This window comes from Perna viridis, chromosome 1 (genome assembly GCF_037379345.1).
Source record: "Perna viridis isolate PV_CMFRI_1.1 ecotype Kerala chromosome 1, ASM3737934v1, whole genome shotgun sequence".
Classification (NCBI taxonomy): Eukaryota; Metazoa; Mollusca; class Bivalvia; order Mytilida; family Mytilidae; genus Perna; species Perna viridis.
Genome location: NC_142445.1, coordinates 45,078,448 through 45,096,522, shown reverse-complemented (window position 1 = coordinate 45,096,522; position 18,075 = coordinate 45,078,448). Strand labels below are relative to the sequence as shown.

Below are 18,075 nucleotides of genomic sequence, written 5' to 3'. Positions count from 1 at the left end.
AACAAAAGAATTTAAAAAAAGGTTCATGACAACTTCAACAGTTCATCATTTTAGACTTAGTAAGACAAAGTTATATTCAGTCATTGAAATAATATCACTTGTAAATTTAAGGTCACCGAGTTCTGATTTCTAATGTAGAACAGTTGTGGTATAAAAAAGATTAACATCAGGAGTGACAGAGAGAAGAAAAAAAAGTTCAGATGAACTGGTTTACAGACTTACTGACAAACACCCCCCAACCTAAAGATTATTGTGAGTATTTAACCCACAAATTCATATGTTGAATTTAAAAGCTAATATGAAGATATTTCATTTTTTAAAATTTAGCAGACGTTGCAAAATTTGCAACATAGCACACTGTTCAGTCAGTCCTTATAAGAATAAGCACGAAGACTGAATTTAAAGCTTACACATTCAACATGTACTGAGAAATACTTTTTCAATACACATTAGCGCTAGCCCTGTGACATACAATTATCTTAGGTGTACTTAAATGACTGAAAATTACTTTTTTTGGTTTCATTCTTACCTTGAACAACTATAGGTCTAATATGACCAGTTTCTGAAGGATTTTGAGGAAACTGAAATGCTGTTCTTGCTACAAGTACTACTGACTTGTGGTTGTTTGGGTTGTGCCTTGTGACTGATACTACATCATCCCTCAACTGGTCAACAAACACCTATATAGCAATCGAAATTTTTATTTTAAAATCATCTAAAAACATCACTGTTGCACTATCCATTTCTTCTTTGTGTGAGAAAAGTTATTCACAATATATAAGTTTTATTATTGTATAAACCAAAGAATGAAAATAATGGTCAACTCAACTTAATGTTGTGTTTGCAAATACTTGTATTTGATTTGACAATTTAGATATCCCATATATTTCCAGCAAAACAGAGCAACATAATTTCTCTTTAAATTAAGTCTTTTTCAACACTCCCAGGTAAAACAGATCTGACAGCAATTCGGCTTGGTTAATAATGCTTTTGAATGTACTATCTACCTGCCATCAAACATCAATGCATGGGTCATACATACCTCAGAGTATTTTTCAATACTAAGGTGATAATGAAGATCATTTAGAATTTTCTTCCCAGCTGTGATACCAAAAGTCTCATTAACAAAGGGTCTTCCAGGATTGTTTTCTAATGTCCAAGAAGGATACAATCTTTCTTCAGTCACTACATTTATCTGAAAACAAGAGAATATTTGATTGTCATCTTCTTAAACCACACATAATCTTCTGGTCACTGGTGGTATACAGTGAATGAAAGCAAAATTCTGAATAAATCAAATGAACTCAAGTGAACCCATCAAAAATTCACACAGAAGACGATGGCTGAATTGTATGCCATGAATGGAACTATAAATACAATATATATCAAAGAGTGAAAAATAAATTTTACTAATAGGTTTAAGTAAGAAACTTACATGGTGTGGAACTAGTTGATCATATCCTCTGTTACTTCCCACAGCACAATATGACATACAAACTAAAGCAGCACTTGGGAAACAATCATAAGGAGATCTGACCTAAAATAACAAAGAAAAATGTATCAAAACAATTCTGGTATGTTTGCTCAGGCAATAAAAACATCAAACATGTAGTTTTGCACAAAGATATGTCTTTCTTTTCATTTCAGTTCAGCTATTAGCGCGATCTTGATCAGAAAACTTTCATACACATACCATGTTATAAAACATATGATAAGTAAAGATACTATCCCTTCACTTCCTGTGAAAATGTACCTCTATTGGACTTTTATTGTCATGTGTTTGGTCAAATAGCAAGGCATGAGCTGTTGTTGGTAAAAGAGGTCGTAATCTAGGTTGATTGAAAGATCCTACAGCACATCCACCAAATCTGTGCACTAACCTTCCCTGTTCATGAGCATTGGGTGCATTCAATGATTCTGTAAAAGAAGATATCACAAGTAATTTGATATCCATCACATTAACCAAGTTGATCTACTAATCTATTGGCCACAAATATAACATACATGTTCTTTATACAGACGTATTTTAAAACCAACAAATAACAAAAATGTCTATAAGGCACCAAATCTCAAAACAAAAGTCTGACTTCATTTTCAGACTGTTTACGGTTGATTTAAATTGCTCTTAATGTTTGCCACCCAAACAGACCAAACTAAAATGTGGATGTCATAGTTTCTAACATTAAAAGACTGTTTTTAGTTTTCCAAACTTACCTCGTATCAATGAATTAATTCCCAATTTGTTCATGAATAAGTTATCAAGATTTTCACTTCCAGTAAATAATTCAGCTACAACATATAAGTCAGGTTTGATTTTCCTTGCTGCATCTATCATATACTGTAATGGAAATCAAAGTAAATAAATGTTACTAAATCATCTGTTAAGTAATGATAATACCAAAGCAATAAACCATCTTTAAGAGAAACCTTACTTGCTTATGTCATTTCATCCCTGTTCAGTACATAATCAAATAAAGCATATGTAATATGGGTCCTATCCAGGTTCTTTGCTTATTAAATCCAGTGCAATTAAACTCTATTCTCTTAGTAGGATTACCAACAGAAAAATGAATGATAAAAAATATGTACAATATAGCAAAGAGCATGTTAAATATAAAAAAATATATTGCTCATGGGTGACACAAGACACAAAGATATTTTATGTGGTAACACAACCAGATTACATTATTTTCTTTGTTAATTATACATATATTATGACATTTGCACATGTTGTTGAAGATGGTTCAACAATTCAAGAAAATTCTTAGTATTTGGTCTAGTTCCAAATTATGGGCTTAAAATTAATGTAAATTCATTTTCCCAAAATGTACATGGAAAAAATGAATTCTAAGGTATTCATTGAAAAAACTGAAAATATTTTGCCATCTTCTACTCGCAATGTGGAGCTGAAGGAGCACAGTTCTACATTTAAACAAGGTTAAAAGCCCATAAAAATATTTCTTTAATTTCACATCTTGATAACAGCAACATTGTAATAATAATAACACAATAAGTGTTTCTAGTTTAGTGATATACCTACAGAAGCCACGTGAAGAGGTGTACTATGACAATTATCTAGTCTCACACCATGGAATATTCTAGCTGTAGTCTCAGTGTAATTCCTCATCAAGTCCCATAAGAACGGACAATCCTCAGGCTTTTTCCCATACCTCAGCTTGACACTATCTCCCCAAGCAACTAACTCTCGTCTTAGATAAATGTCTGAACCTAAAAAGTCAAAATAAAAATTTTAAATATAAGTCAATCTCAAGTAAATCACTAACTGATGAACTGACAATACAGCCTCTCTATCATTTCAGTCCAAATCGAGAAATCACACAATACCAGAACCATTTTTTGTTATTAAGATCTGATTCCTCAATTAGCTAAAGTCAAAAGCAGAGTAATGACAGATATAAAATTTTGTTTTTCAGTCTGAAACAGTTTAATGCATGTAATAAGCAGTATGAAAACACTTAAGATTTTCTAAAACTGTAAGGGATAAAGATTAGTTATTATCTACTGATGTGACAATGTGTCCTTTTAATAGTAATAATACAAATATGACTTATCTGCAAAAACTGTGAAACAAATCAGATCATCAGCCAAGAATCATAATGGGTATTTGATCATGGCAGAGTGTAATCATTATACCCCTAATATGGACACACCCATCAAACTTGATACAGCTCTGAATTTGAATTGCTATTTAACATTCGGCAGAAGATAAAATTTTGACCAGAATCAAAGTGGACCCTTTTTGGTCCCTACTGATTTTCTAAATTGAATGCATCATTAACTTTAAATCAACAATATTTTGTTAGTGCTAAAGTCCCACATTTAATTGAAAGAACTACAAAATCTATTTTCTGTGTGACAAATACTAACCACACAGGAGCATGTTAGCTAGATCTATTTCAACCTTCTGATGTGGCGTCACACAAAGATCAATATTTTTCAAACAAAACAATGAGGAAAATTGGGGCCATGATATCCTTATGATGGTCAAGCATGATTTCAATTACCTGGTTCAGCAAAATTTCTCAAAGGATCATCTCCCATTACCCATCCATTCACAGCCATAATATGTGCACAACCTGGTCCATACATTTGTGTTTCTTCAAACTCCAGTGTTCCACGATGAGTGGTGGGCTGGACAAAATAGCTGATAAAAATTAAATTTTATATTTTTATTTACAACATTTTCTTCGTAAGATGGAAAGAATCTTTAAATTTTCTATGATAAGTTTCATCCTTCATTTTTTTTTCACACTTGAACTTGTGGATCTTTATGGACATCTGCACAATGAAAACTGATTTGTTCACCATGTCAGTTTTCCTTACCTCTTTCACCAACCCTTGATATGACATTTTATGGGCAACTTGGCAGATGTTTCTAGAAAAGTATAGGATGGTTACCCTATGTGCACTTAGTCCATGCTCCCAGTTTTAAATGGAGTCAAGGTTGCTCATTTACTTCTGCTTCTTTGTGTTATTTTGGTTACTTCATGTTCTTTGTATTGAGTGTCTATTTTCCAAGTCTAGTTGTTATCCTTTGAATATATTCTTTTGATTACTGTTCCAATCTTGGTTCTTGATTATTCTTTTAATGGAATATGTAAGGTACAAAGGATTTCAATGCATAACAATGTTCCAAACAAAAGTTAAAATAAATGTGATGCAGATGCTAAAATTTAACTCTTGAGAGAGCAGTTACTGTAGAAAACTGCACTTAAGTCAACAATAAAAATTTTCTAGATAACCTTAAATGTAATTTTGTGAAAAACTTTCACAACATCTAGACAATTGATTACTTGTGCATTAAAGGCTCTTTCTCAGTTACTTTTCCAATTTTTGGACCATCTTCGGCGACAAATCTGTATCTAGCATTAGCTATGAAATTTTCTATTGCTACTCCAATGTGTCCAATGACCATGTTTTCTTTAGCAGAAGCTAATTCTTGAAGTTTATTCCTCAATTCTTTGCAACACACATTTATTCTGTCTTGTCTGTTGAATACTCCAGGCCTGAAATAAAAACGAGTTCTACATTCTTATTTGAATTACAAGCTTTTGCAAAAAAATAAAGCGATCACAATGAGTACCTGGTACTTATTTAGTTGTTTACTATTTTGAATACTAATAATCACTAAATACCAATACCAAGTACTCACAGCGTTTTTTTTTCTCTTTGGGTGCAGAAAACACTTAATTTTTTTTGTTTTAATATTAGGAAAGGGATCAATCTTTAATTTAAGGTACTTATGTATAACTGTCAACTGAAAAATTATTAGGAGTTGTTAAAGGTGTTTGATTTGCCATAAAAATTTACATTGACATTTAGTTTCCTTCAAGCAACAAAATATTATCTTGATTTGGAATTATTCTGAATTTTAGAAAATGAGTAAAAAAAAAAATTACTTGTTCACTAAAACTCTACTATGGGGGTAACACATAATATCATGTTAGTTAATTTTTCCTGCATTTTGAACTAATTTTTAACCCCTTTACCCATGATAGCATTACTAATCCTTGCGTAGTGAAACTTGCATTGAATTATTACATTAAAGTTAATTGTCTAATGTAAAGTTTAAATAAAAGTGAGTGATACTACCTATCTGTATTATAAAGTCGAAGTGCTGTATCAATGCATATGGTGCATCTTTTACGGCGGAACTCTTTATCTTGAATGATTTCCAAGGAAGGTTTTGATGTAGAAATATATCTGTTTTCTGAATAATAATTAATGAACAAGTGTACAAAATTATCTATTATACAGTAGTTATCTATTAAACAGTAATGTAACTAGAAAGTACACATTTCTCCAAAACCATTTGTCCACTGTAAAAATTGCCATATTGGCACATATTACATGTAAACAACACATAAGTCAACTGCATGCTTAAAATCTAGTCTAGTAAATTATGTGATGAATGGCCTATGAAGTTTTTATGTACCTGGTAGTAAACATAAAATGTTTTTTTAAGTTATATTTATTGATCACTAATTATTTTTAAAATTTAATTAAAAGCAATTAAGAACAAAAACTGTAAGTACCTTCAATAGCATATTTGAATTGTTTTAAACAATCATCAATATCAATGCTATAAAATTCATGGAGCTTCAGACCAGGAAAAACATCTTTGGTTAAGACATCATAGATTTTCTGAAGCAAAACATTATAAATTAAAAAAAATAAAATAACAGTAAATAAATCAACAAATCACCCTAAATTATTTCTACTATTGTTACAAGGACAATTAAACTTGGTAATTTTGTATTGTTAATATTTTACATTAAAAAAAAACTATCATTTGACCTCATTTCTGTAAAGAAAATCTATTTTTTCACTAGAATTACAAAAAACCTTAAACTTTGAAAGATTTTAATTTAACTGTTAATACTAAGTAGTTATAAAACTTGTTATGGCTTTCATTTATAATCATAATACCTCTAAGTGTTGTTCAGAATTAATTTCAATTGGAATTCCTCTATGTTTCCACTTCCCATCTGCTACTTCTAGGTTGAAATGATATAGTAATCTATCTACAAGGTAAGCTGGTTTGAGATGGGGTGAATTGTCCAAGTTGTACACACACTCAGGATGGTCAGTAATCCAAGGTGTATCAGTGGCAGTATGATTGTACACCAGATCTGTCAGTGAGAGCACCTTCCATTCCATGGCCATTTTTCTTACTAACTGCTCAACATCTTTGAACGTGTATTGTTTACTCTCAATACTATAAACAGGGCTCAGATGCCTTTGATCTCTAAGAGAATATGCAGAATTAGACTCACCTAATTCTTGCAGTGGTGTGAAATGAATCATATTATAACCAGAAGCTTTTGCAACATATAACCTTCCTTCCCACTCAGGAAATGGGCCAAGTAATTTAGTTAGAACAGATTGACACTGAATACAATCTAATGAGATTTCATCATCTTCTTCATCTTCACAGCCAAATGATAATGTTGGATCAACTAAGAAGTATCCCTGACCTGATGGATTTTTCCTGGAATCACTAAAATGATAAGGCAAACAAGATTTTAATAACAATAAATTTCAACAAGATTTCAAGCATTATAAGTAGTAATAGGATAATTAAATGGAAAAAGTGAATAACCAAAATATGATAATGAGTGCCAAAGAACATCTAGATTTAACAAGTGTGCAGAACTTGTTCAGAGCACAAGTATTAATCTAAATGTAGAAAAGCAGAGGACGCTTACCCAACCGGTGCACCTGGTCCATGCTCCCAGTTTTTAGTGGAGTCCGAGTTGCTCATTTGCTTTTGTTACTTTGTATGTATGATTTTAGTTACTTTATGTTCTTTATTGTGAATGTCTGTTTTCCATGTCTGGTCTTTGTCCCTGGATTACATTCTTTTGATTACTGCTATAACCTTGGTTCCCTTGATTACTCTTGCATTAGTGATGATATTGATTGATTATCCTATTTATTATATAGATTCCTCCATTATTTGTTGCTATTTTCAAAATAGATTTTGAAAGTTGGTGAATAGCGGATTGATATTCATGTCGTGACATTATGTGACATTTTGGGAGGAGAAAGTCCAAGAGTGAAATAACAGAATTTATTAAACAGTGTGAAATATCAAATTTTTTTTCACAGGGAACATTCGGTAAATTACTGTTATCTATATAATAATCTGATTTACATACTTGTAATTACATGTATCATCTGTTATTAGATATAACAGACCTATAATATAAATATCTTTCACTAAAGCAATTTAAAGGAATTAAATTTTAACACAAACCTCTTATCCACAGTAAAGTAGTAATTAAAGGATCCAGCAATATATATATGGACATCAGCTACAACATCATATCTGTCAATCTTTGAACCAGTGTAGTTTTTCCATTGCACTTCATGGTATGTGTCTCTATCATACTTTTTTTTCTTATCTTGTGGATGGTTACAGAAAACTCGAACTGGGCTAGCATGAAGGGAAGGTCCAAGAACAAATCTTAATGTCCATCCTAAATATAAGATAAACAAATCTAAAACATTGTTGATACAAAAAATTCATGAACTACACATTTACTGTGGAAGTACTTCAATTCATGGATACCAATTTTCGTGGATTAGGGCAGATACACAAGTTCATGGATTCTTTGTGGTTCTGAGGGTTTCAGTAAACACGTCAATGGGAATGTCTTTTTCATTGAGAACCAAATATCATGGTCTAGCTCATCTACGAAAAACCACAAAAATTGGTACCCCTGAACAATGATACTTACACAGTAAACAAGATTCCTTCCCTGTTAACATTTAAAAAGACTAAAAGTCTTTAGACCCCATTTGTCAAAATAGATGTATATCTTGTTTAATATGAGGTTTACTGAAAAATTAAAAAAAAAAAAAAAAGATGATGCTTGATGCTTTCTTTCGTCTACCCTGGACTTGACTTTTTATGAGAAACTTGTTGGGTGTTCCTAGAAAAGCAGATGACACTTACCCTACCAGTGCACCTGGTCCACACTCCCAGTTTTTAGTGGAGTCTCTTGCTCATTTACTTTTGTTACTTTGTATGTATTATTTTAGTTACTTTATGTTCTTTGTTGTGTTTGTCTGTTTTCAATGTCTGGTCTTTGCCCTGGATTACATTCTTTTCATTTCTGCTAGAATCTTGGTTCCCGTGTCATGGTGATTACTCTTTGACCTATTTTAGACAACTGCAGACCTTGTCATATTCGTTTCATCAAAACAAAAATTCTCTTTCCATCAATTATGATTTTCATGATCGAGGCCAGAAACTGCATAATTAGTAATTGATGGTCTTCGAGGGAAGTAACTCTTGACAACTGGTGTTAATTCTAACACTCTTCCAAAATTTTCTTCATCAAAACGATAAGTCTGAGACATATGATACAATTTGTAGTTCCTATTAAATGACCCTGAATAAGTGTAACACAAACTGATACTGTTTAAGGTAGATTCAGACATCATAAATCAACCCGATAACCTTTCCACAAATGAAAATTAACCTGCAAAATTAAGAAATGTTACTTTCCACTCCTAAGTTCACTTGCCACTGTTGACCAGAAATTTGAAATGCAAAATAGATTTTTTCTAGTTCTCACCCTTTTCTAGTCTGTATAATGTATGTTGTTTATTTTCTCCTCCATGAAGAGTGAGTACTCTCATCTGATTGACAGCCATACTTACAGCCTAGTTATTTACTGTCAGTCCTGAAAAAAAAATGTCAGTAGCAAAAGGGGAGGGACACAATAATACACTTTCAAGAGCAAAAATATGTGGACATTGATATGCAAACATTCAAATAAACAATTTCCTTCTTAAGGATAAGCCTTGCACTTCACAAGAAAGTTAATTTCTAACTTGAATCTATATGTTCTGAACAATTTTGCACAACAACAAATTATTTAGCAGACTACGGACTGTTTTGAATTAATCAAAAACTGTTTTATCTCAACAAATGTATTGTTGTTTTTTCCACTGAAACAATTTTTAATGTTTTAACATTAAAAAGCTAAAGAAGCTTAAACTACTCACTTGCACCTCATAAGATTTAAAGAGTAGCAAATTTCCTGCAGTAATAATTATTTGGACACATGTGTCTTATGTTTTTGCATCTCATTCCAAGTAATACTCATTATAACCACCCACTTTCAGCCAATGCATATTTCATTTTGATTATCAACCACGACCTTGGAAAATCATCAATAGTGGAAGAAAAGGCAATCACTTCAACCAATAGAAAGAGTAATAAAATAGAAAGAGTAATAAATATACAGCTTTGGCAGAATTTGAATTTTGGACAGTCCTGTCCTAGAAAACAAATTAAGTTACACTATTTTTCTCTCCCCTTATATTTTCTGCTTTATGGCACTCTGACAGGAGTTACTAACCCTGCTTTGGTCCTTCCAAAATAGTTTAGTGCCTCATAATTTTGCACTTTTACTCAATGTTAACAATGTACTGCTATGTTTTGTTTTTTACTTCCCAAAATTTCACTTTCATTGGTAAAAAACCTGGAAAACACCCCGCTTCTTCTGAATAAATTTCTGTGACTCAAATATGAAAAAATGGAATTTTTCAAAACATTAAAGGGAATTTCCCATTATGAATATTTACACTTTCCCGAAGTTTAAACATAATTGATGCAAGGAGTTTTGAGTTACTGTGCTAAAACTTGCAAGACAAATGGAAAGATGGGTGTAAAATAATATGCCCCAAACTTTTAGTAGTGGGGCATACAATAAGTAAAATCAATTAACATCTCGTACTTAATAAGAATCAGGTCATTTTTTTTTTCTATCATGATTTACCTATAACTCTAAGAAGCTACAAAAATCGCAATACCCATTTAAAAAATCACCTTCAAAACATTTTGAATACTGTTCCACTTCTGAAAAAAACAAGTTATCAAAATTTCAAATGTCTACAAAGCACATTGACCAATGCTTAGTCTCTAAGCTTAACACATAATCTAATCCTCTTTAAAAGATGTACCTGATCAGCCGCACTGTTTCACAGCCATATTTAGAACTAAAATATCTTCTTAAAAGATTTTAAATTTTCATAACCTGTCCTGGTAGTTCATTTAATAAGATCCTGTATAATGCCAAATGTCGTAACTTTTGTTTTTTCCATATTCTTTCCTAACTATATATTTATATATATAACTACTTCTTCACTTTGTTCTCATTCCCGTCAAATTCATACAGTAAGCAAATATGATTTCTTTTAAACAGTCTATACATCAGTTTGTATTTCACTGATTAATGGTAAAATAATGTATCAAATATTACCATTGTTTCCAGCTTCTACTGGTATCAACAAGAAACTTGACTCCACATGGACACAATTGCTTTGCCCAACTCGGCGGGTGTTTCTAGAAAAAGCAGAGGACGCTTACCCTACCAGTGTACCTGGTCTATGCTCCCAGTTTTTAGTGGAGTCCGAGTTGCTCATTTACTTTTGTTACTTTGTATGTATGATTTTAGTTACTTTATGTTCTTTGTTGTGTATGTCTGTTTTCCATTTCTGGTCTTTGTCCCTGGATTACATTCTTTTGATTACCGCTATGGCCTTGGTTCCCTTGATTACTCTCCCAAACATTCAAAGTAGGACTACCTTAAAAACATCTTTTTGTCTATGAAGGAGATAAGTACATTTTCTGCCAATTCTCCATAAATATAAACATGTGTGATGAATGATAACACATTTTGAATTGTGAAAACTGGAAAACATCCCCTTTTCTAAGAATTAATTTCCACAACTCCACAACTTTTTTTTTTTTCCTTTCTTTTTTTTTTATAAACTTTCCAATAGTTCCATTAAGTGTTGCAAGCGTTTTTGAGTTATCAAGCAAAAGCAGGAAATTTCCCCCTTTTGTACAAAATTATTGTAATTCAAAAACTTAAAGAGAGCTTTCCATTATGAATGTATACACTTTCCCAGTTTCATTTTCGATAAAACCATGAAGAACAGACAGACAGGCAAGGGTAAAACAATATTCCCCTACCCAACTTTTAGTTGTAGGGGTTATAATGTTTATTCACTGCATGTATGCATTTTAAATGTATTTCAAATTGATGTTGCTATGTTTTGTTCCGCCATCTGTTCCTAAACGAGTCCTTGATTCAGTTTGGTGTAATCAACCGAGTTTCTGAGTATCAGAATTGTTCTATTAATGTAATGCACTTTCACAGTACATAAGTTGTTTATATTGACTGATATGCATGCTGTAAATATTGTTCATATACATAGATCTTCTTTTGTACATTGTAAATATTACTGTAGTAAAATGAGTCTAAATATAGACTAATGGTACATGTCCATGGATAAAACATGTATCACCACGTACATGAAACAATATTAATAAAAATATATTTACAGCCAGCATAGCATGCCATAACACACATAGGCCAAGGCCTTATATTTTTCTACAAGAGAATTTTATCATTAAATGTCTCTCTTCTCTGTAATATATGCGATAGTTGTAACCATATGCCCTTTGAGGCTGCCATGGAGATGCTATATATTTCATGCCATCTTTTTTTTTAACTTCAAACTACATTTATTGTGTTGATTCAAAAGATATTATCAAAAGGTATAAATTCAAATATGGAATATGATAGTTATTGTTTTTTTTTTCACCATCTCTTTAATTCAAAAAGTTGGTGAAAGAGATAAAATATTAAAAGCCACCAAAAGATTTGTTTCAATTAATGCAGACTGTGTCAGCCTGACCTGTACTCATGATATTAAAAATTTATTTACTCATTTGTCATTGTTGTGTTATGTATACCCCACTCCTACTAAAGTTGATATTGTACTGCACTCAAATCTGCTTTTAATATTTGCCAAATTTATATAAAGCCTCACACCAAATTTGAAATCAATCCATTCATTGGGAGCTGAGATAATTGTAATGGACTTTGGACTTTTAGAATAAAAGATGGAATGACATGTATGAATGGACAGATATGGAGATTCTAATAGATACATCAAAATACTTCTTGGCAATATCTGTCGATTACATATAAATAAAGGTACTACTTAACTATGAAAACATTTACATTTACAACTTAGTATAGGGCATTTATTGAACATTAAGTGATACCCTGCTATGTAATGATGAAACGAAATGCTTTGTGAAGTGCAGCTAGATACCTCTACAAATGTTGAAACCTGAACAGACGGGGCAAATATGAATTCAAAATTCAAGCTTTATACTGCACTAAATTTTTATTCTGATTAAATGTAAGACCCACGATAATGTTTTGTCTAGAATGTTGAATGGACAGACTCAGTTATACAATAATATATCCTGTCTTAAAAGGCGGGTGTATAAATACTAAGGGGAATGGCAAAATGTACAAATGGCCTAACTCGAAAACTGCATCTTTAATTTTTACTGAAAATTGAACTTAACCTGTACTCTATGGTACTTAACAACTGTATTTATAAAAAAAAAAACAAGATTTTGTTTTATCCTTTTTTTAAAACAAAAAGGATATTGCAATCCTTTTTAAATTCAAAACATCAATATTTTTCAGGACTGTTTTTTATCAGGCATTATTTCATATGTGCACTTGACTGAAAGTTGATAACTATAAATGACGATTGGAACCACCAGCTAACCTTTAGTTTTAGTAGTAATTATATGTCTGATATCTTTTTTAACAGACATTTTTGAGAACCAATAAATTAAAGAAAAGGTGATTTGTCACCACTTCACAATGAGAAATTGATGAAAAGAAAAGCAAAGCAATTGCACAAAAAGACAAACTAGAAATACTGTGAGTAAAAAACACAAAGGATACTCCCAACACAACATATTTTTATGCTGACTTGAGTCACACTGAAGCTGAATTATTTCAATGCTATGGTGATTTACCCACACACCAATGACTGCAAAGTGGTCAACACAAAAATGTAGTTTGAAGTTTTAAAAAACCAAAATGGACCAGTAGAAATGTCATACAATGTACAGCTTCTCCATGGCGGTCTCATAGGGTATATGCATTACAATGATTACAGTTATAGCATAGATTACTGAGAAAAAGAGAAACATTTTGTGATAACATTCTTTTGTAGAAAAATATATGGCCTTGGTCTACCGGTAAGTGTGATATATAGCAGGCTATGTTGGCTCAAAGTTTAACTTATTTATTTTATTCCATGTATATTGTAATATATGTACATGGAAACACACCATTAGCCTATACTAATAAAAACTGCACAAATATTTACTATGTTCAAAACAAGATGTACATATAAAATGTACAACATCAGTCTAATGAACAATTAATGTACCGTTAAAGTGCATTACATAACATTAATAGAACAATTCTGATACTCAGACAACAAACTAAATCAAGGACTCATCAAGGGAAAAAATGACATAATACATGGCATTGTTAATTTAAAACATATTTAATACAAATACATGTAGTGAATAAACACATCAATATTTTCAATACATTTTGTTTCAAAAAGTGATAGTGCCTTAGATAATGTATTTGTATCTCAAGTTTTTTTTTTTAGCTTGATGATGTAGTAATATTTTAATAAATCAAAGTTGACATTTTACATTATTCACAATACTTTCCAAAAGTAATAAAGCACATGATATGCCAATCAATTATGCATGAAAAACATAAAAAACACCTCCTTTTTTAAGAAAAATTGTCACAAATGGAAAATGTAAAATCAACTACTTTTTTACAGAAAACGAAACAAAGCATGTGACCATGAATACAAAGTATATTCTAAAGTTTCATGACATTTGCTGAATGGGTTTTTCAGTTAGAGCAGGAAAACAGAAAACCACCCTCCTTTTTTAAAATACAAAAAGTCCTGTCACTCAAAAACAAAATGTTAAAAATTACTGTAAAATTAAAGGGAGCTTTCTTCTATCAATATGAAAATTGTCCAAATTTAGATTCCAACTTTAATAGAGAACCTGCAATGTAACAAATTCACCATATTGCAGGTGTCAGCAAAATAACTATTGCTCTATATGCAACTGTTTCCACATAGGTCAAATCACTCCAAAGGTAAAAAAACAACAGCCATGATCCAGTTAAGTCAGCAGTACTCTTTCATTAGACATGAATTGTTTTGGGATCCATAAACTAACTGAATGAGGAGCTACAAAAATACTTGTACATGTACATGTAAGAACAACAAACACCATGACAGCCTATGGTCTCACTAACCACTTCCAGGTCAAATGGCTACCCCCCTATGTAGTACCAAAAACACACTGAACCTAGACACATGCATTGTAAGTGCATTATTTGCGTGTATTATGATTAAAAGTAGTCACAATAAAGCTGAGAATGTGTACTTTAAAATCATATATGTAATTAACTACAAAAGTGTATGAATATTGTTTACATGTGTGAGTAATTTGCCTCCATGCTGTCAGTTAGCAGAACAGGTAAAAATGTGGATTTTCAGTATTATTTATTTAAGTAAATTTTGTGAAGAATTTCTACAATCATCGTACCATTAGCATAATGATTTTGGAAGCCTTATTTTCCAAGCTTTGCAACAGTATGCAACTTTAAGATGTCATTTGTCCTGGGAATTCACAGTGAGACTTTGAAAATTACTTTTTTTAACATGTAAAGTAATGGAAACGTTAGAAGCGGCTAGTGAGACCTATGTAACCAGAACTATGCACAGGAAGAAATGTAAACGTCAAACTACAGATGAAGAAAACACTTATGTAATTCTCAGTCTAGTACAACCAGCTAATTATAATACATTTAATCTATTTTGTAATTATTTTGACTGGACTGTTATCAGTAATTTTACTTATGAGTACACTACACAGTTCTATTTAGTTATATACAGTATGTGATGGTAACTTAAATGCAATCAAAGTGCTGTAAGTACTGGGTAGTTTTGATCCTTTTGAAAACTGTAGCATTCTGAGCAGAATTTCAAAGATTACATGATGTTAAATAAAACTGTACTAATAAAATTGCAATTCCCATATTATATAGAATTTTTTTTCTAAAGTTCTAAAGTTCGGAATTTGTTCAGTGAGTGTTGGGGGGGGGAGGTCATTGTGACCTTCTAGGCAATTTTTTGGGAGTCAGATCACATTTTAAGCGTAAATTACATAAAAGATTTGCGTTAACGGAAACACTGTAAAACCAGGCTTTTTGCAAACAACTGCATAGTACAATACAGAATAATACATACTATCTCGGATACAGTAATTCATAAAGATAAATTATAGAAACTTGCAGAATGGGAAAAACACAAGGAATGGACTTCCACCCACGAAAGTACAGTGTATCATCAGCCACCAGAGCATGCTCTTCCATCAGTCATCCATACACACTCAATGGACAAGTCCTTGAAAGATCCAAGAGTATCAAATACCTAGGTGTTGATATACAATCAGACCTGTCATGGAAACACCACACAGACAGAATAACCAAGAAATCCAATGACATACTAAGATTCTTACATCAGAATCTGAAAACAACAGACAAGGAAACCAAGATGAATACCTACCTAAATGGTCAGACCCAATTTGGACTACTGCACAACAATATGGAACTACCACTAGAAAGATCTAGTGAGGAAAATACTCAATAGAGATGGCACAATGGCGTGCTGCACGCTATGCCATCAGCCACTACAATAACACCAGTAGTGTCGGCAGTGTGCTGGATGAACTAGAATGGGAAACACTACAGAGTAGGACGAAGCAACTGACAATGTTCTACAAAGAGGTCAATGATCTTGTAGACATAAAATGCAACCAATACCTAACACCCTCAACAGCTAGAACTAGATAAGCATATTCCAAGAAGTACCAGTACTTTCATTACCACTCCAGGACCAACACACTGATGTACAGTTTCTTTCTGAGAACAGTTCAAGCCTGGAGTTCTTTACCAGCTATTTAAGTAGCTGAGGCTCCCTCCTTGGTATCCCTTAAGAGGGAGCTCGCCACAGTCACTATCTTTATCTGTCTCTCTCCATTTACCCAGTAGGTTAAAGGATGGGCTGGAACTACGCAAGTAGGGATCCTGTCCCTAGTACCACCATGGAAGCCAGATGGGTAAGACCATATGATTGAAAAGTAAATGGAACCTTTTTTTCCTTTTACATGTATGCTTTTATTCTACTGTAAGCATTTTTTTCTATGACTTTTGTATATTGTAAATCATATCTTGACCTACACTTACAGATCAATGGAAAGGAAACTACTGACCAAACTATACAACAAACACAATAAATTTTCACTCTGTGTTGTCAACTTTCCTTTCATCAGTGCAGTGCTTGCCTTTAGCCACTAGCCCGAAGCCTGGGGCTAATAAAAATTAATTCCAGCTAGTGAAATGATATGTACATTTCTCGTTTCCGGCTAGTTGAATCCTATACAGTCCTCTATTATTCTGGCTAGTTGTTGAGAATTTTGAAGGAAAGGACTGTCTGGGGCAACATCCCTTCAGCATCTGTGTATGGAGTTTTCATATATTGCAACTCACACATTATGCCCGAGCTTGCGGTAACTATGTGGGCTATTTGTACTGTGCTAGACTTCTTACAATTAAGCTTCTGGAACAGGGTTATGATGCTACTAGATTGTCATCACTACATGGTCTTCATCATGAACACAAGGAATCCATCTGCACTACGAGAACTGATTTGTTCAAGGTGTCATAGTTTTCATTTCCTCTTTCATATAGCCCAGACTTGACTTTTTATGAGCAACATGGCAGGTGTTTCTAAAAGCAGAGGGCACTTACCATACCTGTGCACCTAGTCCATGCTCCAAATTTTTAGTGGAGTCTCAGTTGCTCATTTACTTTAGTTTCTTTGTACGTACTATTTTGGTTATTTTATGTTCTTTGTTGTGTATGACTATTTTACCTGGCTTTGACCCTGGATTGCTTTACTCTATCAAAATTTTAATCAGGCACACCAAGATTGCTGAATAAGTCACAACAGACAGTTCAACGAAGGATTGCAGATTGTAGGATGTACATGTAGTTGCAGATATCCCAGCTTTTAATCAGTCCAATCTAGGTATACATGTGGTGCCATCTCAAGTCCAATCCTCATAATGGCAGGACCAGGGCAGGACAGGGGCCCTGACATTGTGATGATGCTCCAGTCCCCGAATTTGTACATATCAATGCACTAAGAAATCTAGTAAAACATTTGCTTGCATGCAAGTAGTCAAAATAATCATGCAGTCTTTGGAGGCGAATTTTTATAATTTTCAGTCGCCTTTAGATTTGAAAAAATATGCCATAGTAAAAGTCATAATTTTCTGAAGTAGGGTGCAGGATGAGAAACTTTTGAAAAGGACATATTTCTTTTATGGAAAACATAATGAAACTTTGCAAATGGAAAATTAACATAAAACTGTCACAATTGCAAACGAGCAGACTATCAACTTACTGTTCATGCGGATGTGTCGTGTGTCATTGCAAACACTAGTAATGTGCAGCTCACTTCAGTTTGATAAATTCGTCTGCCAAAACTGACCTTATTATGACCCACAATGTCAAGGTCACAAGAGTTCGAAACTACAGATAAACA

The 18,075-nt window shown here is 32.6% G+C and overlaps 1 protein-coding gene across 2 annotated transcripts in view; it reads right to left on the bottom strand.

Annotated features, from left to right (window-relative positions):
- The window catches only part of LOC148628947 (glycogen debranching enzyme-like), a 32,873-nt gene extending 14,828 nt beyond the window's left edge, over positions 1–18,045 (bottom strand). Inside the window, exons 1-15 of one of the 2 annotated variants that reach the window (XM_088541320.1) lie at positions 17,935–18,027; positions 10,367–10,396; positions 9,108–9,215; positions 7,781–8,003; positions 6,451–7,021; positions 6,057–6,165; positions 5,614–5,731; positions 4,815–5,027; positions 4,026–4,165; positions 3,041–3,228; positions 2,215–2,338; positions 1,754–1,917; positions 1,436–1,537; positions 1,043–1,195; positions 530–680 (exon numbers count right to left, since the gene is read on the bottom strand). In XM_088541320.1, coding sequence (XP_088397446.1) covers positions 530–680; positions 1,043–1,195; positions 1,436–1,537; positions 1,754–1,917; positions 2,215–2,338; positions 3,041–3,228; positions 4,026–4,165; positions 4,815–5,027; positions 5,614–5,731; positions 6,057–6,165; positions 6,451–7,021; positions 7,781–8,003; positions 9,108–9,186 — 2,335 coding nt within the window. In that variant the 5' untranslated portion in view covers positions 9,187–9,215; positions 10,367–10,396; positions 17,935–18,027. Of the gene's footprint in view, positions 1–529; positions 681–1,042; positions 1,196–1,435; positions 1,538–1,753; positions 1,918–2,214; positions 2,339–3,040; positions 3,229–4,025; positions 4,166–4,814; positions 5,028–5,613; positions 5,732–6,056; positions 6,166–6,450; positions 7,022–7,780; positions 8,004–9,107; positions 9,216–10,366; positions 10,397–17,934 lie in introns of both variants that reach the window. The other variant, XM_088541315.1, reaches the window with a different exon arrangement.
- Between the last annotated feature and the right edge of the window lie 30 nt (positions 18,046–18,075).